The following is a 24687-nucleotide window of genomic DNA, read 5'->3' on the forward strand; positions in this document are numbered from 1 at the left end:
TTTGCACACTCACACATATACACACACGCACACACACATTATAGTAGCTGTGTGATGAGGACGTGGTGTCTCTCATAGAAAGCAGCAGGGTACGATGTGCCTCTAATCCTTTGTTATTAATTGTGTCTTAAACAAGCGACGCCTACTCAGTCCTCCTGGTGTCAGCAGCACCCAGAGTATCCATGGAAACTGCAGGCTGGGCCCAGCTCATGGAGAGATGCAGTCTGTTGCCCGACAGGCAGAAAATGCCTCATGTAAATAGTGTGAATGAGAGTGCACTCTAGTGGTGTGTTCTTGCAAGTGCATGGAAGAGAATATAAAACAAAGGTCTCGATCAACTCAAACAGGGGAACGATGACGTATGGAGGATTGTGCTCTAGAATCAGAATTAGTTTGTTAGATATTTGATTGGTTTAGTCTAGTTTTAAAACACAAGTGAATGTGCATGTGAGAGCAAAAACAATGCTAGAGCAAAGGTCAATGTAAACAACACAAACCAGTGGAAAAAAAGAATCTGCCATTTTGTATCCAGCAACACCATCTACCAGTGAGATTTGATAATACATAAAAACATGAATCAGTCATTCACATCTATTACAGTTCATATCAGGAAATCAGTCAGTTGAATTAAATTCATTAGGCCCTGATCTATGGATTTAACATGACTGGGCAAGGACGTAGGCCCACCCACTTGGGAGTAAGGCCCAGTCAATCAGATTGAGTTTTCCCCCACAAAGGGCTTTATTAGAGACAGAAATACTACTCAGTTTCATCGGCTGTCCGGGTGACTGGTCTCAGACGATCCCACAGGTGAAGAAACCGGATGTCGGGGTCCTGGGCTGACGTGGTCTGCGGTTGTGAGGCCAGTTGTACGTACTGCCAAATTCTCTAGAACAACGTTGGAGGCGGCTTATGATATAGAAATGAACATTCAATTCTCTGGCAACAGCTCTGGTAGACATTCCTGCATTCAGCATGCCAATTGAATGCTCCTTCAAAACTTCATACATCTGTGGCATTGTGAGTGTGACAAAACTGCACATTTTATTTTTCCCAGCACAAGGTGCACCTGTGTAATGATCATGCTGTTTAATCAGCTTCTTGATATGCCACACCTGTCAGAGGGATGGATTATTTTGGCAAAGGAGAAATGCTCACTAACAGGGATGTAAATGTATGCACCTTTGAGAGAAATAAGCTTTTTGTGCGTATGGAACATTTCTGGGATCTTTTATTTCAGCTCATGAAACATGGGAAAAACACTTTATATGTTGCATTATATATCGAACCCTTTAGAACCCTTTATGTTCAGTTAAAACTGAAAAAATAAACAAAAAATGGTGTATATTCAGCTGTAAACTATTTGGAACACAATGCCTGACACGTAACATTTTACTAGTGAAACAGATATGTTGAACAAGCTTGCTTGAGGTTTTGATATAACCATATAGCCTAATACAGCTTTTCTAAGAGCAAGGTGAGGTTTCTTACGTCTAAAAACTAGTATTATTAAATGGAATAAGAAAATGGAATAGATTAGAACAATGCTTGGATAGTAAAAAGAATGAATGAATACTAAACTGATGCTCTTAAAGTTTAGTACATTTCAGACAGAACTTTTGAAAGTAGCGCTCACGAGCCAAAACTGTTCCACAAAAAATGTGCACAATTGTGTACTACTGTCACGTTCTGACCTTAGTTCCTTTGTTTTGTCTTTTGTTTTAGTTGGTCAGGGTGTGAATTGGGTGGGTAATCTATGTTTTCTATTTCTGTGTTGGGTTTCTGTGTTTGGCCTGATATGGTTCTCAATCAGAGGCAGCTGTCAATCGTTGTCCCTGATTGGGAACCACATTTAGGTAGCCTGTTTTTTTGGGGGTTTTGTGGGTGGTTGTTTTCAGTCTTTGTGTGTCTGCACCAGACAGAACTGTTTCGGTTTTCACTTTGTTGTTTTTTATTTTGAGTTAAATAAGATGAACAATTACCACGCTGCGCATTGGTCCTCCGATCCTTAAAACTTCTCCTCCTCAGACGAGGAGGAAGACGACAGCCGTTACAACTACATCATCCATTTTGTATGATATGTTATGTCCTGCAACAAAAATAAATACAAATATGTTTGCAATTCGTATGATATGTTACAAATTCCATTTCGTACAATATGTTACAAATTTGTAAGTGCTTAAGATCCCGGATTGCATCTTTAAGTGTGCATATCTAAAGATATAAAATACACTTTCCTAAATATACTTTCATGTGTAAAATTTAAACAGACTTTATGACATATATTGTCATCAAAAACTTCATATTTTACCAAATACTATTAAATATAATGTGATGGTGATGACGATTGTAGGACAGTGATCCTTTCTCTACTTATGACAGAGAACATTAGGTGACATTGGTCCCTGATGTGAGTATTACATCTACAGGTTTTTCTCTCCTGTTAATAAAATATATTCTGATGAAGGCATTTGTAATAAAGTGAAAATAGAGAGAAATAATACAAAATCCTGCATTAAAAAGGATGATAGACAATAAAGATACTACAGCTGATGACAGGGTTGTGTGCAACTAAACTTTTGCATAACATGTAATACCTTCCCACTACTAGGAGACTCACTACTTCTTGTCTTTGGCATCTTTAGCGGGCTGCTCAATAAGTTTCCCATTGTGATACTTCTGTCCGATCCCATAAGGTACATGTGCAGCGATGGTCCCCACATTTATGGCCGCCTCGATGTGAAACATCTGGTCGTCGAAGAATATGTGGGGCCTGATCTCCTGCAGGGTGGGACCTTTGGGGGCCCCGGCTAGGAACAGGGCCTCGTCGATCTCCAGGCCCCAGCTCCTGAGGGTCTTGAGGACACGGGGCCCTGAGCTGGCTGCGCTGCGGGCTGTTACCAGGTAGGTACGAATGGGGCAGGTCATACGCTCGTTCTTGGCGTAGAACTTTCTCTGGAGCTTCCCCAGCGCCTCCAGGAAACACTTCAAGGGACCCTGAGTGAATGAATGAGACATAGCGTTGGCTTAGTATTATTTTTACTTTTGTCCAAAATCAAAGCAAATAATACATCAATGGGTTCCACTTTATTGGGATAGTCCCCTATTATAGATGGTCTTTAGATGCTCAAACTATCACCAATATATTAACTGCCAATGTTGATATGCAACCACTTGGTATGGTTAAGGTAAGGGTTACGTCAGGGATTAGGGATAGATAGTTCAAAAGTTGGTTGCTAGTTAGTTGAACATCTATAACCCCTGTAAAAAGGGTTATTCGGCTGTCTGCAGAGGATAACCCTGCTTGGTTCCAGGTAGAACACTTTTTGGTTCCGGGTAGAATCCTTTTGAGTTCCATGTAAAACCCTCTGTGAAAAGGGTTCTACATGGAACTCAAAAGGATTCTACCTGGAACCAAAAAGGGTTCATCAAAAGGGTTTCCTATGGGGACAGCCGAAGAACCCTTTAGAATGTAGATAGCACCTTTTTTTAAGAGTGTAGGGAGACTCCAAATAAGGAAATCAAGGAAATCTGAAGCAAACCTTTATATCATATGTTAACATAAAATGGAGGCAAGTAGTACTTCAGAATCCTCTCGTGATCACCTGTGCAAGTGGTTTGTTCTCAAATTCCTTCTCGTGCTCAAAGAACGTTTCCAGGCCGTGTTGTTTCGCGATGATCTCCGACTCGTCAGAGAAGAGGACTGCGTCTCCATCAAAGGCTACTTTCAGCTGTGTGTCAGAAAGCTGGTTCTCCACATCTCCAGATGTAAACATGGTCGCTGCAGCAATGCCTGTTTACAAGATATTATACGGAATGTATACATGCTCATAACAATAATCTCATAATCTTTAAATATTAATAATATTTAATAATCTTTCAATATTTCTGTTAAAGAAATTTAAGCTCCTGGTTGTAGTTGTGTCCATAAACCAGAATACACATTTAATTGTTGCTGGAATTTATTTGTTGCTCGAAGCAGCCAACCCCCCTGTCCTTGTCCTAGGAGTTGGTCATTTTAGGGATTTGAATCTAGATTGGCTATTTCAGGCCTCAGATCAATTTAAGAGTACATGCATTGATTTTAATCTGACTCCATTGATCCTAAAACCCACACGGCTCAATGTGAAGAACCCTGTTAGATTCTCATTGATTGATTTAATTCTTACTAATAACCCTCCATTAATATTTGTCTTGTGGAGTATTTGCATATGATCTCAGTGATCATTGTCCCATAGTATGTATAATTAACAAGAGACACTTTAAAAAGTTATCCTCAAGGCTTTTTACATGACACATTCTATACTGATTTAGCCACGATCTCCTGTATTCCTGACCCTGAGTTGGCTATAGAAAATGTCTGCTCTATATTCATTCCTCTGGCAGATAAGCATGCCCCTTTTAAACAATTCAAAGTCAAAGATAGATCTAACCCTTGGTTTTCTTCAGAGCTGTCTGAGCTCATTCAGAGAAATCAGGCCTGGGCCAAAGCAAGGAAAACTGATTCTGTAGTGGACTAGCAATCTTTCAGATAATTGAGAAACAGATGTACCATCCATTAAGAAAGCTAAATCAAGGTAAATCAAAGAATGGTATAAGTGGTGCTTTTAATAGTCATTTTATCTCACAGACTTTATTTGAGAGAAACGGTGGTTTAATTGACCCTTGTCAGTCAATCGACTGCTCTTCCGTCTACCAGCCACTAGCTGACATGACGGTTAACCAGTCAACTTCTAGTGAATCTTTGTTTTCATTTCAACAATTTACTATCTGTGACGTGCTAGATGCAATGCTTAAGATTAATGTAAAAAAAATCCACTGTGGCTGATATGCTTGATCAATTTTTGCTGCAGCTCTCTGCCCCCCTGATTGTTAAATCATTAACCCATATATTTAACCTATTATATCTGGTACTATCCCCAAGGTTTGGAAGGCGGCCCGTCTACTCCCCATTCACAAAGGTGGTGACCCTTGTGACCTAAATAATTATCGGCCTATTTCTAAACTTTCTTGCCTAGCTAAAATGTTACAATCCTTAATTAATTCTCATCCAATATCTTATCTTTGAAATGTATTCTAAATGTACATCAGTCGGGTTTTAGACGAGGTCATAGCACTATCTCCACTGCATCCCTAGTTATAAATGATGTGGTTAACTGTATGGATAAAAGGCAACATTGTTCTGCCCTCTTCATTGACCTGTCAAAGGCTTTCGATACAGTTGATCACTCACCGCTAATTCAGAGGCTTTCTTCTATTGGCCTAGACCAGGCTGCATGTAACTGGCTAAAAAATTACTTGACAGATAGAAGTCAATGTGTTTCTACTTATGGTGTTAAATCAGGTTACCTACATATTACAAAAGGTGTCCCGCAGGGGTCGATTCTGGGTCCTGTACTTATTACTGTTTACATTAACAATATCGATTTGTAAAAAATTGTAACCTGCACTTGTATGCCGATGATACTGTTGTGTATGCTATTGCCCCCATGGTTGACCAGACTATATCTGAACTACAGTCTGCCTTCATTGTATTATGATACTGTTGTGTATGCTATTGCCCCCACGGTTGACCAGACTATATCTGAACTACAGTCTGCCTTCAATGTATTATGATAGTGTTGTGTATGCTATTGCCCCCACGGTTGACCAGACTATCTGAACTACAGACTGCCTTCATTATATTTCAGGAAAAAAAGGTTGACCTGAAATTACTATTGAATGCAGTTAAAACTACGTATATGTTGTTCTCCAGAGCACATAAAAATAACTCTGATGATTTAAGCATATGTTCTCTGGATGGTGTACATATTGATCATGTCCGTGCTTAGAAAATCTGGGTATCTGGATTAGAGGTCGACCGATTAATCAGAATGGCCGATTAATTAGGGCCGATTTCAAGTTTTCATAACAATCGGAAATCGGTATTTTTGGGCGCCGATTTGCCGATTTTTTATTTATATATTTTTTTTACACCTTTATTTAACTAGGCAAGTCAGTTAAGAACACATTCTTATTTTCAATGGCGGCCTAGGAACGGTGGGTTAACTGCCTTGTTCAGGGGCAGAACGACAGATTTTCACCTTGTCAGCTCGGGGGATACAATCTTGCAACCTTACAGTTAACTAGTCCAACGCAATAATGACCTGCCTCTCTCTCGTTGCACTCCACAAGGAGACTGCCTGTTACGCGAATGCAGTAACCAAGGTAAGTTGCTAGCTAGCATTAAACTTATCTTATAAAAAACAATCAATCATAACCACTAGTTAACTCCACATGGTTGATGATATTACTAGATATTATCTAGCGTGTCCTGTGTTGCATATAATCTGACTGAGCATACAAGCATACAAGTATCAAAGTATCTGACTGAGCGGTGGTAGGCAGAAGCAGGCGTGTAAACATTCATTCATACAGCACTTTCGTGGGTTTTGCCAGCAGCTCTTCGTTGTGCGCCAAGCATTGCGCTGTTTATGACTTCAAGCCTATCAACTCCCGAGAGATATATATATATGTAATAATAATTTGAGTGGAATGTGATTCCTTTTGGGCTCTGCAACGCACCCTCGACGTTTCAATGTCTAATGGACCGCGTCCTGGTCGGAATGCAATGAGAGACCTGCCTAGTATATCTAGATGACATCATCATACTGGGAAGGGATGTCACGGAGGTGCTCCAACGCCTGGCACAAGTGCTCGATCGGCTACGCCAAGCCAACCTGAAATTGAAACCCTCCAAGTGCTGTCTCTTCCGCTGACAAGTAACCTACATTTGGACACATCGTTTCCAAACACGGCATCGCCACAGATTCCCAGAAAATTTCGGAAAGTCCATGAATGGCCCCAGCCTACCTGCATTTCAGAAGTTCATCAGTTCGTAGGAATGGCCTACACTCTTGGCATTCTCTCAACCAGCTTCACCTGGAATGCTTTTCCAACAGTATTGGATGAGTTCCCACATATGCTGAGCACTTGTTGGCTGCTTTTCCTTCACTCTGCAGTCCAACTGATCCCAGACCATCTCAATTGGGTTGAGATCGGGTGATTGTGGAGGCCAGGTCATCTGATGCAGCACTCCATCACTCTCTTTCTTGGTCAAATAGCCCTTACATAGCCTGGAGGTGTGTTGAGCCATTGTCCTGTTCAAAAACAAATGATAGTCCCACTAAGTGCAAACCAGATGGGATGGCGTATCGCAGACTGTGTCACAAGCAAAGCACCCCCATACCATCACACCTCCTCCTTCATGCTTCACGGTGGGAACCACACATGCGGAGATCATCCGTTCACCTACTCCGCGTCTCACAAAGACACGGCGGTTGGAACCAAAAATCTCAAATTTGGACAAAGCACACATTTCCACCGGTCTAATGTACATTGCTCTTGTTTCTTGGCCCAAGCAAGTCTCTTCTTCTTATTGGTGTCCTTTAGTAGTGGTTTCTTTGCAGCAATTCGACCATGAAGACCTGATTCATGCAGTCTCCTCTGAACAGTTGATGTTGAGATGTGTCTGTTACTTGGACTCAATGATGCATTTATTTGGGCTGCAATTTCTGAGGCTGATAACTCTAATGAACTTATCCTCTGCAGCAGAGGTAACTCTGGGTCTTCCTTTCCTGTGGCGGTCCTCACGAGAGACAATTTCATCATAGCACTCGATGGATTTTGCAACTGCACTTGAAGAAACGTTCAAGGTTTTTGAAATTTCCTGGATTGACTGACATTCATGATTAAAGTAATGATGGACTGTTGTTTCTCTTTGCTTATTGGAGCTGTTCTTGCGATAATATGGACTTGGTATTTTACCAAATAGGGCTATCTTCCGTATACCATACATACCTTGTCACAACACAACTGATTGGCTCAAACGCATTAAGAAGACAAGAAATTCCACAAATTAACTTTGAACAAGGCATACCTGTTAATTGAAATGCATTCCAGGTGACTACCTCATGAAGCTGGTTGAGAGAATGCCAAGAGTGTGCAAAGCTGTCATCAGGGCAAAGGGTGGCTACTTTGAAGAATATAAAATAGAATTTGATTTGTTTAACACTTTTTTGGTTAGTACTACTACTGATTCCATGTGTTATTTCATAGTTTTGATGTCTTCACTACTTTCTACAATGTAGAAAATAGCAAAAATAAAGAAAAACCCTTGAATGAGTAGGTGTGTCCAAACTTTTGACTGGTACTGTAATATATAAAAGAAGGCACTTGTTTAATGCTCCATTATTGTTGTTGAGCATAAAAGAATTATACAAAAAAATGGAATACAATTTTGGGACTGTAAATTGTGACAGTTTTATATTCTATGCATTGAGACGTGGCCCATTTATGTTTTGGATACTGTGTTATTTTGTATGGGAAGAAAGCCAGGTATTTTTGTAAACAGAAAGTAACATTCTTGAAATAGAACAGTTGTTGTAAGTTGCAAGTATTAACCTTTTTCCTTTTCAGGAGAGATAAATTGGGGTCCTGCATTCACATTGGAATTACATGTGCAAGCCCCATAATGGACTGTTAGGTACTGGAACCACTAGCTTGCTTTCCTTTCTTTAGGTATCCTCATCTTAAACCAACAGCCCTTTTATTGTGCTACCCACCGCTCCATGTGTTTTTGGGCAATTAGGGAATATGGACTGTGTTTATGGACTGTACAGACTATTTGCTCCATCAAGTGAAGTTATTACTGAACAGAATTAGTTCAGAGGACTTTATGGACTGAATTTGTTTTAATATTTTTTTTTTTTTTCAAGAGATCAAAGGGGTAACTTGTCTAATGTCCATGTAACTGAAATGAAAACCATCAGTGTTGTGCCTTTGTAATCGTGTTGGAGGGGTGTTAGGTCTAATCACCATCCAGAGTGGGGGTAGTGTTGGTAAAGTAGGGATATAGCTTTAAAACACTAAAGTGCATTGTGGGTAGAGTAGTAAGTTAACTTTCTCGTTTTTGATGCAATTGTGTGGTGGCAGAGATGTAGCCCAACTGTGAGCCACACTCTCTGTCAGTTTTATGGTAGTTTTATAAATGTCAAATACTTGTGGAATTCCAGACTAACTCGTCATTAGCAGTGGATAAGATCCACAAAGGTGGGAATTACCCCAGAGCATCCATAAATTGCTCTGGCCCTGGAGCTAGCAAGTGAAGGCTCCCCTGAACCATCCCGACTACAGTCTGGAGGCGAGGCAAAAAAGGTAGAACGGTCCGCTTTATCAAACTGGACAGTTTTATCTCCATCTCTTCATTCAAAGACTCAATCATGGACACTCTTACTGACAGTTGTGGCTGCTTCGCGTGATGTATTGTTGTCTCTACCTTCTTGCCCTTTGTGCTGTTGCCTGTGCCCAATAATGTTTATAACATGTTTTGTGCTGCTACCATGATGTACTGCTGCCATGTTGTGTTGCTACCATGCTGTGTTTACATGTATTGCTGCCATGCTATGTTGTTGTCTTAGGTCTCTCTTTATGTAGTATTGTGGTGACTCTTGGCATGATGTGTGTTTTGCCCTATATTTCTATTTTATTTTTAATCCCAGCCCCCGCAGGAAGCCTTTTGCCTTTTGGTAGGCCATCATTGTAAATATTTTTTTTCTTAACTGACTTGCCTAGTTAAATAAAGGTTAAATAAAATGTAAAAAAATATTTTAAAAAGTGACATTGTAAACTCGTCCGTATAAACATATACATACAGTTGAAGACGTAAATTTACATACACCTTAGCCAAATAGATTTAAACTCAGTTTTTCACAATTCCTGACATTTAATCCGAGTAAAAATGCCCTGTTTTAGGTCAGTTAGGATCACCACTTTATTTTAAGAAAGTGAAATGTCAGAATAATAGTAGATATAATGATTTATTTCAGCTTTTATTTCTTTCATCACATTCCTAGTGGGTCAGAAGTTTACATACACTGAATTACAATTTGGTAGCATTGCCTTTAAATTGGGTCAAACATTTTGGGTAGCCTTCCACAAGCTTCCCACAATAAGTTGGGTGAATTTTGGCCTATTCCTCCTGACAGAGCTGGTGTAACTGAGTCAGGTTTGTAGGCCTCCTTGCTCGCACACGCTTTTTCAGTTCTGACCACAAATGTTCTATAAGATTGAGGTCAGGTCTTTGTGATGGTCACTCCAATACCTTGACTTTGTTGTCCTTAAGCAATTTTGCCACACCTTTGGAAGTATGCTTGGGGTCATTGTCTATTTGGAAGATCCATTTGCGACCAAGCATTAACTTCCTGACTGATGTCTTGAGATGTTGCTTCAATATATCCACATCATTTTCCTCCTCATGATGCCATCTATTTTGTGAAGTGCACCAGTTCCTCCTGCAGCAAGCACCCCCACAACATGATGCTGCCGCCACCGTGCTTCACAGTTGGGATGGTGTTCTTTGGCTTGCAAGCCTCCCCCTTTTACTTCCAAACATAACGATGGTCATTATGGCCAAACAGTTTCATCAAACCAGAGGATATTTCTCCAAAAAGTACGATCTTTGTCCCAATGTGCAGTTGCAAACCGTAGTCTGGCTATTTTATGGCAGTTTTGGAGCAGTGGCTTCTTCCTTGCTGAGCGGCCTTTCAGGTTATGTTAAATATAGGACTCGTTTTACTGTGGATATAGATACTTTTGTACCTGTTTCCTCCAGTATCTTGACAAGGTCCTTTGCTGTTGTTCTGGGATTGATTTGCACTTTTTGCAACAAAGAACGTTCATCTCTAGGAGACACAACACGTCTCCTTCCTGAGCGGTATGATGGCTGCATGGTCCCATGGTGTTTATACTTGCGTACTATTGTTTGTACAGATGAACGTGGTACCTTCAGGCGTATGGAAATTGCTCCCAAGGATGAACCAGACTTGTGGAGGTAAAAAAAAATTCGGAGGTCTTGGCTGAATTCTTTTGATTTTCCCATGATGTCAAGCAAAGAGGCACTGAGTTTGAAGGTAGGCCTTGAAATACATCCACAGGTACACCTCCAATTGACTCAAATGATGTTAATTAGCCTATCAGAAGCTTCTAATGCCATGACATAATTTTCTGGAATTTTCCAAGCTGTTTAAAGGCACAGACAACTCAGTGTATGTAAACGTCTGACCGAATTGCTCATCTGCAGGCCATCGAATCAAAGTTAGTCACTTTCAGTTAGTCACTTTCATGAAGTTGGGGTAATAACATGTTCAACTACTTAAGACACTGGCTCGAATCTAGGTTGTGCCTTAACAACTAAGGAATCATTTTTCACTTCACTTATTGACTTCTGAAACCCCGGCCTGGTCTATTTCGTCTGTTTCGCAAGCATTCCCAGAAGTGTCGCAACATCACGCCCAGTGGAAGCTGGTGAGAGAAGCTATTGGGGGATTGGCTCATTGTAATGGCTGGAATGGAATCAATGGAACGGAGTCAAACATGTGGTTTCCATGTGTGATGTGTTTGCTACACTTCCATTTATTCCATTCCAGCCATTACAATGAGCCCATCCTCATATAGCTCCTCACACCAACCTCCACTGATATAGTTACAACCTATTACAACAGCATCATCCATGCATTATATTTGTAGGCTATACTATGATAAGTGTTATCACAATGTACATCTACAGTTTTTGACTTAGCATCCATGCTAACCTAAATCAGTCCATCTTAAACCAGTAGCATCACCACCTACCCTCCTCAATGGCCTCGGTGACTTTCTCTCCATCCTTGGAGAGGTACAGGTTAGTCATGTAGGCCTTCAGATAGCCAATGGGGCTTTGCCCTCCCGTCATACAGAATCTCTCAATGGGTAAATCTGTCAGAGGGAACAACAAAAACGTATCACCGTATATAAATGTGATGTATAGTCATCAGGGTGGTAGCCACTACATATAAAGAACAACAGGCATAAACAATAATAACAACATATTTGGTCAAAAGAGCAGCATTAAAGCTGCAAAATTTAACTTTTTGGTGACCCAACCAATTGCAGATAGAAATATGAGTTATAGATCTGTCATTCTCAAGTCTAACAAGTGGTAGATCTCTTCTATTTCTATGCTTCCCATTCTTAAGTTTCATTTTTTTCATCTTTTACTTTCGGTTTTGTATACCAGCTTCAAACAGTAGGCAGGGCCAGAGGTGTGAAACTGGGGGATGGTAACCGCTTCTGGGCTGGAGTTTTTCTAAAGTTTGTGTCTCTGTGTCCCAGGGCCAGAGAGAGGGTTTGAGATAGGGTTTTTAACAGGCCCCATACTTTACATTCCAAAACCGGTGTTTCTTATAACATCGTAGGCGATGCAGTAACATTGCAGTAGGAGTGGCAGAACATGTAGGCGTGTTGTATGCGTGTTATACGGACCGTAGTGGTTGATGCTGTTGATGAGGCGCACCCCGACCTGGGCGTGGTTATTAGTCATCAGGACGATATCAAACAGTTCCTCACTGTCGGGGTAGAGCTGCCTCAGTCTGGAGTTTACCGTCATCAGAGCCTGCAGTGTGTGTGTGTGAGAGTGTGTTTTCAGGGATTAAGAAACGATGACACAACCTAGCTGGTTTGTACTAGACTAGACCAACTACAACCTGGCTGGTTTGTACAAGACTAGACCGACAATAACCTGGCTGGTTTGTACTAGACCAACTACAACCTGGCTGGTTTGTACTAGACCAACTACAACCTGGCTGGTTTGTACTAGACCAACTACAACCTGGCTGGTTTGTAATAGACCAACTACAACCTGGCTGGTTTGTAATAGACCAACTACAACCTGGCTGGTTTGTAATAGACCAACTACAACCTGGCTGGTTTGTGCTAGACCAACTACAACCTGGCTGGTTTGTACTAGACCAACTACAACCTGGCTGGTTTGTAATAGACCAACTACAACCTGGCTGGTTTGTAATAGACCAACTACAACCTGGCTGGTTTGTACTAGACCAACTACAACCTGGCTGGTTTGTACTAGACCAACTACAACCTGGCTGGTTTGTAATAGACCAACTACAACCTGGCTGGTTTGTACTAGACCAACTACAACCTGGCTGGTTTGTACTAGACCAACTACAACCTGGCTGGTTTGTAATAGACCAACTACAACCTGGCTGGTTTGTACTAGACCAACTACAACCTGGCTGGTTTGTAATAGACAAGACCAACTGCAAAATGGCTGGTTTGTACTAGACCAACTGCAACCTGGCTGGTTTGTACTAGACTAAACCAACTACAACCAACTACAACCTGGCTGGTTTGTAATAGACTAGACCAACTACAACCTGGCTAGTGTGGACCAGACCAGATCAACTATAACCTGGCTTGTTTCTACTAGACCAAATACAACCTGGCTGGTTTGTACTAGACTAGACCAACTACAACCTGGCTGGTTTGTACTAGACTAGACCGACTACAACCTGGCTGGTTTGTACTAGACTAGACCAAATACAACCTGGCTGGTTTGTACTAGACTAGACCAACTACAACATGGCTGGTTTGTACTAGACTAGATCACCTACAACCTGGCTGGTTTGTACTAGACTAGACCAAATACAACCTGGCTGGTGTGTACAAGACCAACTTGGATGATTTGTACTTAACCAACCACAACCTGGCTGGTTTGTACTAGACTAGACCAACTACAACCTGGGTGGTTTGTACTAGACCAACTACAACCTTGCTGGTTTGTAATAGACCAACTACAACCTGGCTGGTTTGTGCTAGACTAGACCAACTACAACCTGGCTGGGTTGTACAAGTCTAGACGAACTACAACCTGGCTGGTTTGTATTAGACCAACTGCAACCTGGCTGCAGTGATGTACACTAGACCAACTACAACCTGGCTGGTTTGTACTAGACTAGACCAACTACAACCTGGCTGGTTGGAACTAGACCAACTACAACATTGCTGGTTGGAACTAGACCAACTGCAAACTGGCTGGTTTGTACTAGACTAGATCAACTACAACCTGGCTGGTTTGTACTAGACTAGATCAATTACAACCTGGCTGGTTTGTACTAGACTAGATCAACTACATCCTGGCTGGTGTGTATTAGACCAACAACAACCTGGCTGCAGTGTATTAGACTAGACCAACTACAACATGGCTGGTTTGTACTAGACCAACTCAACCTGTCTGGTTTGTAATAGACAAGACCAACTGCAACCTGGCTGGTTTGTATTAGACTAAACCAACTACAACCAACTACAAACTGGCTGGTTTGTAATAGACTAGACCAACTACAACCTGGCTAGTGTGGACCAGACCAGATCAACTATAACCTGGCTTGTTTCTACTAGACCAAATACAACCTGGCTGGTTTGTACTAGACTAGACCAACTACAACCTGGCTGGTTTGTACTAGACTAGATCACCTACAACCTGGCTGGTTTGTACTAGACTAGCCCAAATACAACCTGGCTGGTGTGTACAAGACCAACTTGGATGATTTGTACTTAACCAACCACAACCTGGCTGGTTTGTACTAGACTAGACCAACTACAACCTGGGTGGTTTGTACTAGACCAACTACAACCTTGCTGGTTTGTAATAAACCAACTACAACCTGGCTGGTTTGTGCTAGACTAGACCAACTGCAACCTGGCTGGGTTGTACAAGTCTAGACGAACTACAACCTGGCTGGTTTGTATTAGACCAACTACAACCTGGCTGCAGTGATGTACACTAGACCAACTACAACCTGGCTGGTTTGTACTAGACCAACTACAACCTGGCTGGTTTGTACTAGACCAACTACAACCTGGCTGGTTTGTACTAGACCAACTACAACCTGGCTGGTTTGTAATAGACCAACTACAACCTGGCTGGTTTGTAATAGACCAACTACAACCTGGCTGGTTTGTACTAGACCAACTACAACCTGGCTGGTTTGTACTAGACCAACTACAACCTGGCTGGTTTGTACTAGACCAACTACAACCTGGCTGGTTTGTACTAGACCAACTACAACCTGGCTGGTTTGTAATAGACCAACTACAACCTGGCTGGTTTGTACTAGACCAACTACAACCTGGCTGGTTTGTAATAGACAAGACCAACTGCAAAATGGCTGGTTTGTACTAGACCAACTGCAACCTGGCTGGTTTGTACTAGACTAGACCAACTACAACATGGCTGGTTTGTATTAGACTAAACCAACTACAACCAACTACAACCTGGCTGGTTTGTAATAGACTAGACCAACTACAACCTGGCTAGTGTGGACCAGACCAGATCAACTATAACCTGGCTTGTTTCTACTAGACCAAATACAACCTGGCTGGTTTGTACTAGACTAGACCAACTACAACCTGGCTGGTTTGTACTAGACTAGACCGACTACAACCTGGCTGGTTTGTACTAGACTAGACCAACTACAACCTGGCTGGTTTGTACTAGACTAGACCAACTACAACATGGCTGGTTTGTACTAGACTAGATCACCTACAACCTGGCTGGTTTGTACTAGACTAGACCAAATACAACCTGGCTGGTGTGTACAAGACCAACTTGGATGATTTGTACTTAACCAACCACAACCTGGCTGGTTTGTACTAGACTAGACCAACTACAACCTGGCTGGTTGGAACTAGACCAACTACAACATTGCTGGTTGGAACTAGACCAACTGCAACCTGGCTGGTTTGTACTAGACTAGATCAACTACAACCTGGCTGGTTTGTACTAGACTAGATCAATTACAACCTGGCTGGTTTGTACTAGACTAGATCAACTACATCCTGGCTGGTGTGTATTAGACCAACAACAACCTGGCTGCAGTGTATTAGACTAGACCAACTACAACATGGCTGGTTTGTACTAGACCAACTCAACCTGTCTGGTTTGTAATAGACTAGACCAACTGCAACCTGGCTGGTGTGTACTAGACTATATAAACTACAACATGGCTGTTTTGTACTAGACTAGACCAACTACAACCTGACTGGTTTGTTATAGACTAGACAAACTACAATCTGGCTGTAGTCTATTAGACTAGACCAACTACAACCTGGCTGGTTTGTACTAGACTAGTCCAACTACAACCTGGCTGGTTTGTACTAGACTAGTCCAACTACAACCTGGCTGGTTTGTACAAGACTAGAGCAACTGCAACCTGGCTGGTTTGTACTAGACTAGATCAACTACAACCTGGCTGGTTTGTACTAGACTAGATCAACTACATCCTGGCTGGTGTGTATTAGACCAACAACAACAACCTGGCTGCAGTGTATTAGACTAGACCAACTCAACCTGGCTGGTTTGTAATAGACTAGACCAACTGCAACCTGGCTGGTTTGTTATAGCCTAGACAAACTACAATCTGGCTGTAGTCAATTAGACTAGACCAACTACAACCTTGCTGGTTTGTACTAGACCAACTATAACCTGGCTGGTTTGTACTAGACTAGACCAACTATTTCCTGGCTGGTTTGTACTTAACCATCTACAACCTGGCTGGTTAGTACTAAATTAGATCAACTACAATCTGACTGGTTTGTATTAGACTAGTCCAACTACAACCTGGCTGGTTTGTACTAGACCAACTACAACCTGGCTGGTTTGTACTAGACCAACTACAACCTGGCTGGTTTGTACTAGACCAACTACAACCTGGCTTGTTTCTACTAGACCAACTACAACCGGGCTGGTTTGTACTAGACTAGTCCAACTACAACCTGGCTGGTTTGTACTAGACTAGTCCAACTACAACCTGACTGGTTTGTACTAGACTAGACCAACTACAACCTGGCTGATTTGTACTAGACCAACTACAACCTGGCTGGTTTGTACTAGACCAACTACAACCTGGCTGGTTTGTACTAGACCAACTACAACCTGGCTGGTTTGTAATAGACCAACTACAACCTGGCTGGTTTGTACTAGACCAACTACAACCTGGCTGGTTTGTAATAGACAAGACCAACTGCAAAATGGCTGGTTTGTACTAGACCAACTGCAACCTGGCTGGTTTGTATTATACTAAACCAACTACATCCAACTACAACCTGGCTGGTTTGTAATAGACTAGACCAACTACAACATGTCTGGTGTGTACTAGACTAGACCAACTACAACATGGCTGGTTTGTATTATACTAAACCAACTACATCCAACTACAACCTGGCTGGTTTGTAATAGACTAGACCAACTACAACCTGGCTAGTGTGGACCAGACCAGATCAACTATAACCTGGCTTGTTTCTACTAGACCAAATACAACCTGGCTGGTTTGTACTAGACTAGACCAACTACAACCTGGCTGGTTTGTACTAGACTAGACCGACTACAACCTGGCTGGTTTGTACTAGACTAGACCAACTACAACCTGGCTGGTTTGTACTAGACTAGACCAACTACAACATGGCTGGTTTGTACTAGACTAGACCAACTACAACCTGGCTGGTTTGTACTAGACTAGACCAACTACAATCTGGCTGGTTTGTACTAGACTAGACCAACTACAACATGGCTGGTTTGTACTAGACTAGACCAACTACAACATGGCTGGTTTGTACTAGACTAGACCAACTACAACCTGGGTGGTTTGTACTAGACTAGACCAACTACAACCTGGGTGGTTTGTACTAGACCAACTACAACCTTGCTGGTTTGTAATAGACCAACTACAACCTGGCTGGTTTGTGCTAGACTAGACCAACTGCAACCTGGCTGGGTTGTACAAGTCTAGACGAACTACAACCTGGCTGGTTTGTATTAGACCAACTGCAACCTGGCTGCAGTGATGTACACTAGACCAACTACAACCTGGCTGGTTTGTACTAGACTAGACCAACTACAACCTGGCTGGTTGGAACTAGACCAACTACAACATTGCTGGTTGGAACTAGACCAACTGCAAACTGGCTGGTTTGTTCTAGACTAGATCAACTACAACCTGGCTGGTTTGTACTAGACTAGATCAATTACAACCTGGCTGGTTTGTACTAGACTAGATCAACTACATCCTGGCTGGTGTGTATTAGACCAACAACAACCTGGCTGCAGTGTATTAGACTAGACCAACTACAACATGGCTGGTTTGTACTAGACCAACTCAACCTGTCTGGTTTGTAATAGACTAGACCAACTGCAACCTGGCTGGTGTGTACTAGACTATATAAACTACAACATGGCTGTTTTGTACTAGACTAGACCAACTACAACCTGACTGGTTTGTTATAGACTAGACAAACTACAATCTGGCTGTAGTCTATTAGACTAGACCAACTACAACCTGGCTGGTTTGTACTAGACTAGTCCAACTACAACCTGGCTGGTTTGTACTAGACTAGTCCAACTACAACCTGACTGGTTTGTACTAGACTAGACCAACTACAACCTGGCTGGTTTGTACTCGACCAACTACAACCTGGCTGGTTTGTACTAGACTAGACCAACTACAACCTGGCTGGTTTGTATTAGACTAGACCAACTACAACCTGACTGGTTTGTACTAGACTAGACCAACTACAACCTGGCTGGTTTGTACGAGACTAGACCAACTACAACCTGACTGGTGTGTATTAGACTAGACCATCTATAACATTGCTGGTTTGAACGAGACTAGATCAACTACAACCTTGCTGGTTTGTAATAGACCAACTACAACCTGGCTGGTTTGTGCTAGACTAGACCAACTACAACCTGGCTGGTTTGTATTAGACTAGACCAACTACAACCTGGCTGGTTTGTACTAGACTAGACCAACTACAACCTGGCTGATTTGTACTCAACCAACTACATCCTGGCTGGTGTGTATTAGACCAACTACAACCTGGCTGGTTTGTACTAGAATAGACCAACTACAACCTGGCTGGTTTGTATTAGACTAGACCAACTACAACCTGGCTGGTTTGTATTAGACTAGACCAACTACAACCTGGCTGGTTTGTATTAGACTAGACCAACTACAACCTGGCTGGTTTGTACTAGAATAGACCAACTACAACCTGGCTGGTTTGTATTAGACTAGACCATCTACAACCTGGCTGGTTTGTACTAGACTAGACCCACTACAACCTGGCTGGTTTGTACTAGACTAGACCAACTACAACCTGGCTGGTTTGTACTAGAATAGACCAACTACAACCTGGCTGGTTTGTATTAGACTAGACCAACTACAACCTGGCTGGTTTGTACTAGACTAGACCAACTACAACCTGAATGGTTTGTACAAGACTAGAGCAACTGCAACCTGGCTGGTTTGTACTAGACTAGATTAACTACAACCTGGCTGGTTTGTACTAGACTAGATCAACTACATCCTGGCTGGTGTGTATTAGACCAACAACAACAACCTGGCTGCAGTGTATTAGACTAGACCAACTCAACCTGGCTGGTTTGTAATAGACTAGACCAACTGCAACCTGGCTGGTTTGTTATAGCCTAGACAAACTACAATCTGGCTGTAGTCAATTAGACTAGACCAACTACAACCTTGCTGGTTTGTACTAGACCAACTATAACCTGGCTGGTTTGTACTAGACTAGACCAACTATTTCCTGGCTGGTTTGTACTTAACCATCTACAACCTGGCTGGTTAGTACTAAATTAGATCAACTACAATCTGACTGGTTTGTACAAGACTAGAGCAACTGCAACCTGGCTGGTTTGTACTAGACTAGATTAACTACAACCTGGCTGGTTTGTACTAGACTAGATCAACTACATCCTGGCTGGTGTGTATTAGACCAACAACAACAACCTGGCTGCAGTGTATTAGACTAGACCAACTCAACCTGGCTGGTTTGTAATAGACTAGACCAACTGCAACCTGGCTGGTTTGTTATAGCCTAGACAAACTACAATCTGGCTGTAGTCAATTAGACTAGACCAACTACAACCTTGCTGGTTTGTACTAGACCAACTATAACCTGGCTGGTTTGTACTAGACTAGACCAACTATTTCCTGGCTGGTTTGTACTTAACCATCTACAACCTGGCTGGTTAGTACTAAATTAGATCAACTACAATCTGACTGGTTTGTATTAGACTAGTCCAACTACAACCTGGCTGGTTTGTACTAGACCAACTACAACCTGGCTGGTTTGTACTAGACCAACTACAACCTGGCTGGTTTGTACTAGACCAACTACAACCTGGCTTGTTTCTACTAGACCAACTACAACCGGGCTGGTTTGTACTAGACTAGTCCAACTACAACCTGGCTGGTTTGTACTAGACTAGACCAACTACAACCTGGCTGGTTTGTGCTAGACTAGACCAACTGCAACCTGGCTGGGTTGTACAAGTCTAGACGAACTACAACCTGGCTGGTTTGTATTAGACCAACTGCAACCTGGCTGCAGTGATGTACACTAGACCAACTACAACCTGGCTGGTTGGAACTAGACCAACTACAACATTGCTGGTTGGAACTAGATCAACTACAACCTGGCTGCAGTGTTTTAGACTAGACTAACTACAACATTGCTGGTTGGAACTAGACCAACTACAACCTGGCTGGTTTGTACTCAACCAACTACATCCTGGCTGGTGTGTATTAGATCAACTACAACCTGGCTGGTTTGTACTAGAATAGACCAACTACAACCTGGCTGGTTTGTATTAGACTAGACCAACTACAACCTGGCTGGTTTGTACTAGACTAGACCAACTACAACCTGGCTGATTTGTACTCAACCAACTACATCCTGGCTGGTGTGTATTAGACCAACTACAACCTGGCTGGTTTGTACTAGAATAGACCAACTACAACCTGGCTGGTTTGTATTAGACTAGACCAACTACACCCTGGCTGGTTTGTATTAGACTAGACCAACTACAACCTGGCTGGTTTGTACTAGACTAGACCAACTACAACCTGGCTGGTTTGTACTAGAATAGACCAACTACAACCTGGCTTGTTTGTATTAGACTAGACCAACTACAACCTGGCTGGTTTGTACTAGACTAGACCAACTACAACCTGAATGGTTTGTACAAGACTAGAGCAACTGCAACCTGGCTGGTTTGTACTAGACTAGATTAACTACAACCTGGCTGGTTTGTACTAGACTAGATCAACTACATCCTGGCTGGTGTGTATTAGACCAACAACAACAACCTGGCTGCAGTGTATTAGACTAGACCAACTCAACCTGGCTGGTTTGTAATAGACTAGACCAACTGCAACCTGGCTGGTTTGTTATAGCCTAGACAAACTACAATCTGGCTGTAGTCAATTAGACTAGACCAACTACAACCTTGCTGGTTTGTACTAGACCAACTATAACCTGGCTGGTTTGTACTAGACTAGACCAACTATTTCCTGGCTGGTTTGTACTTAACCATCTACAACCTGGCTGGTTAGTACTAAATTAGATCAACTACAATCTGACTGGTTTGTATTAGACTAGTCCAACTACAACCTGGCTGGTTTGTACTAGACCAACTACAACCTGGCTGGTTTGTACTAGACCAACTACAACCTGGCTGGTTTGTACTAGACCAACTACAACCTGGCTTGTTTCTACTAGACCAACTACAACCGGGCTGGTTTGTACTAGACTAGACCAACTACAACCTGGCTGGTTTGTACTCGACCGACTACATCCTGGATTGTGTGTATTAGACCAACTACAACCTGGCTGGTTTGTACTAGACTAGACCAACTACAACCTGGCTGGTTTGTATTAGACTAGACCAACTACAACCTGGCTGGTTTGTACTCGACCAACTACATCCTGGCTGGTGTGTATTAGATCAACTACAACCTGGCTTGTTTATAATTGACTAGACCGACTACAAACTGGCTGGTTTGTTCTAGACTAGACCAACTACAACCTGGCTGGTTTGTACTAGACTAGATCAACTACAACCTGGTTGGTTTGTACTAGACTAGATCAACTACAACCTGGCTGTTTTGTAATAGACTAGACCAACTGCAACCTGGCTGGTTTGTACTAGACCAACTATAACCTGGCTGGTTTGTACTAGACTAGACCAACTATTTCCTGGCTGGTTTGTACTTAACCATCTACAACCTGGCTGGTTAGTACTAAATTAGATCAACTACAATCTGACTGGTTTGTATTAGACTAGTCCAACTACAACCTGGCTGGTTTGTACTAGACCAACTACAACCTGGCTGGTTTGTACTAGACCAACTACAACCTGGCTTGTTTCTACTAGACCAACTACAACCGGGCTGGTTTGTACTAGACTAGTCCAACTACAACCTGGCTGGTTTGTACTAGACTAGTCCAACTACAACCTGACTGGTTTGTACTAGACTAGTCCAACTACAACCTGGCTGGTTTGTACTAGACTAGACCAACTACAACCTGGCTGGTTTGTATTAGACTAGACCAACTACAACCTGGCTGGTTTGTACTCGACCAACTACATCCTGGCTGGTGTGTATTAGACCAACTACATCCTGGCTGGTGTGTATTAGATCAACTACAACCTGGCTTGTTTATAATTGACTAGACCGACTACAAACTGGCTGGTTTGTTCTAGACTAGACCAACTACAACCTGGCTGGTTTGTTCTAGACTAGACCAACTACAACCTGGCTGGTTTGTTCTAGACTAGACCAACTACAACCTGGCTGGTTTGTTCTAGACTAGACCGACTACAACCTGGCTGGTTTATTCTAGACTAGACCGACTACAACCTGGCTGGTTTGTTCTAGACTAGACCAACTACAACCTGACTGGTTTGTATTAGACTAGTCCAACTACAACCTGGCTGGTTTGTACTAGACCAACTACAACCTGGCTGGTTTGTACTAGACCAACTACAACCTGGCTTGTTTCTACTAGACCAACTACAACCGGGCTGGTTTGTACTAGACTAGTCCAACTACAACCTGGCTGGTTTGTACTAGACTAGTCCAACTACAACCTGACTGGTTTGTACTAGACTAGTCCAACTACAACCTGGCTGGTTTGTACTAGACTAGACCAACTACAACCTGGCTGGTTTGTATTAGACTAGACCAACTACAACCTGGCTGGTTTGTACTCGACCAACTACATCCTGGCTGGTGTGTATTAGACCAACTACATCCTGGCTGGTGTGTATTAGATCAACTACAACCTGGCTTGTTTATAATTGACTAGACCGACTACAAACTGGCTGGTTTGTTCTAGACTAGACCAACTACAACCTGGCTGGTTTGTTCTAGACTAGACCAACTACAACCTGGCTGGTTTGTTCTAGACTAGACCAACTACAACCTGGCTGGTTTGTTCTAGACTAGACCGACTACAACCTGGCTGGTTTGTTCTAGACTAGACCGACTACAACCTGGCTGGTTTGTTCTAGACTAGACCAACTACAACCTGGCTGGTTTGTTCTAGACTAGACCAACTACAACCTGGCTGGTGTCTATTAGACTGAAAGCCACGCTTCCAATAAACCACACGTCCAATCTGATAGGCAGCCACTACAATATATTATCAAAAACACCTCCCATCACAAAAAGGTTTCTTTTCAAACCTTTACACAAGAGTTCCTCAAATAAACTTTTCAGAGGGGTTCCTCAAGGAAACCTTTTTCAACTGGAAAGGTTCTGCATGTGGCAACCCAAAATGTTCCTCCAGGCACCTTTAACTTCTAAGTGTAGAGCAGCTTAAATAGGGGAAGAACAAGAATAATCTGCCAACGTGTCATTCATGTATAGACGGTGTGCCTAACAGTGGAAAGCAATATTGGCTATTGTAATTCTGAGCAAAACACTATTCTAGATGCATTACACAAATTGTATCTAGGCCTAAAGGCATTGGCAACACAGAGTGAATGAGGTTTCACATTCACCTACAATACAGAGTCTATATGAAGTCGTAGCGCAACCCCACCCTCTTATACTCCCATGCACAGACATGCAGGTAGTCCATATCTTTAGTTAATTCAATCCCTCTAATATACCTTCACAAGGGGAAACGCAACACCTAGCAGGAGTATCTCATTCTCGCGATCCTGTTGATTCATGTAGGCCATGTACTTCTCGACTCCTTCTTCCTCATAGATCTTCCTCTCCTTATCCATGTTGAACAGGGTGCGAGAGGAGATGGCGATTGTCACAGCATTATGGGGTTTGAGCTATTTGGAAAGCAAGATTATAAAGCTAAAGTTTTTATTAAATAAATTACCAATATTGTATGTGTAAAGATAATGATTTTAAAGGCAAAAGGCAAACAACAGCTGCTAATGTAAAAATGTATAACTTACTGGTTTAGGTTTCTTTGTTTTTAAACTGTCAGAACAGGCTTTTGATGCTGCCAAGTCTTTTTCCTCTCCAGCATTAGTGGCTGCTGTATCGGTAGGTTTGATTTCACTCATATTTGGCCTGGGATGGAAAAGTTCTAGGTCTGATAGTTCTGTAACACTGATTCCAAATGTCGATGGACAGACCAAGCGATGACAGGCAAGTTTATGTCAATGTTTGGATGGGCGAGTCTATGGCAACGGAAACGGTGCTGCAGTATCCTAGTGTATGGTGCGGGTGTGATTAGATAACTCGTTCCAGGGGGATATGACGATACGAGCGCCGATGCCCTAATTCCACCGGTAGTGTTCCGCGCGAGATAGTATATAGCATCATCTGTGTGCAACAAAAACTCTACATTCACCTGCTGCTACCATTTCTGTCAAGCCGTCAACACATACAGTTTGACGTATATGTTCAATAAATCCAAAGTATGCAAGGCAAATGCAGTGTTCCGTTAAATTAATGCGACACTGTCGGTGTGATCGAGGCGTTATTT

General features: G+C 42.3%; 1 protein-coding gene across 1 annotated transcript; it reads right to left on the minus strand.

The window, feature by feature from the left end:
- Nucleotides 1-2619: 2619 nt before the first annotated feature.
- Nucleotides 2620-24262, minus strand: LOC120036926 (cytosolic 5'-nucleotidase 1A-like). Its single transcript, XM_038983218.1, has 6 exons — nt 24152-24262; nt 23849-24022; nt 12340-12469; nt 11671-11793; nt 3606-3793; nt 2620-2997 (listed from the first exon to the last, which is right to left on the minus strand). Exons 1-6 carry the CDS (start codon nt 24260-24262, stop codon nt 2620-2622), a joined length of 1104 nt encoding a protein of 367 aa, XP_038839146.1.
- Between the last annotated feature and the right edge of the window lie 425 nt (nt 24263-24687).

Source organism: Salvelinus namaycush, unplaced genomic scaffold (assembly GCF_016432855.1).
Source record: "Salvelinus namaycush isolate Seneca unplaced genomic scaffold, SaNama_1.0 Scaffold1527, whole genome shotgun sequence".
Taxonomy (NCBI): domain Eukaryota; kingdom Metazoa; phylum Chordata; class Actinopteri; order Salmoniformes; family Salmonidae; genus Salvelinus; species Salvelinus namaycush.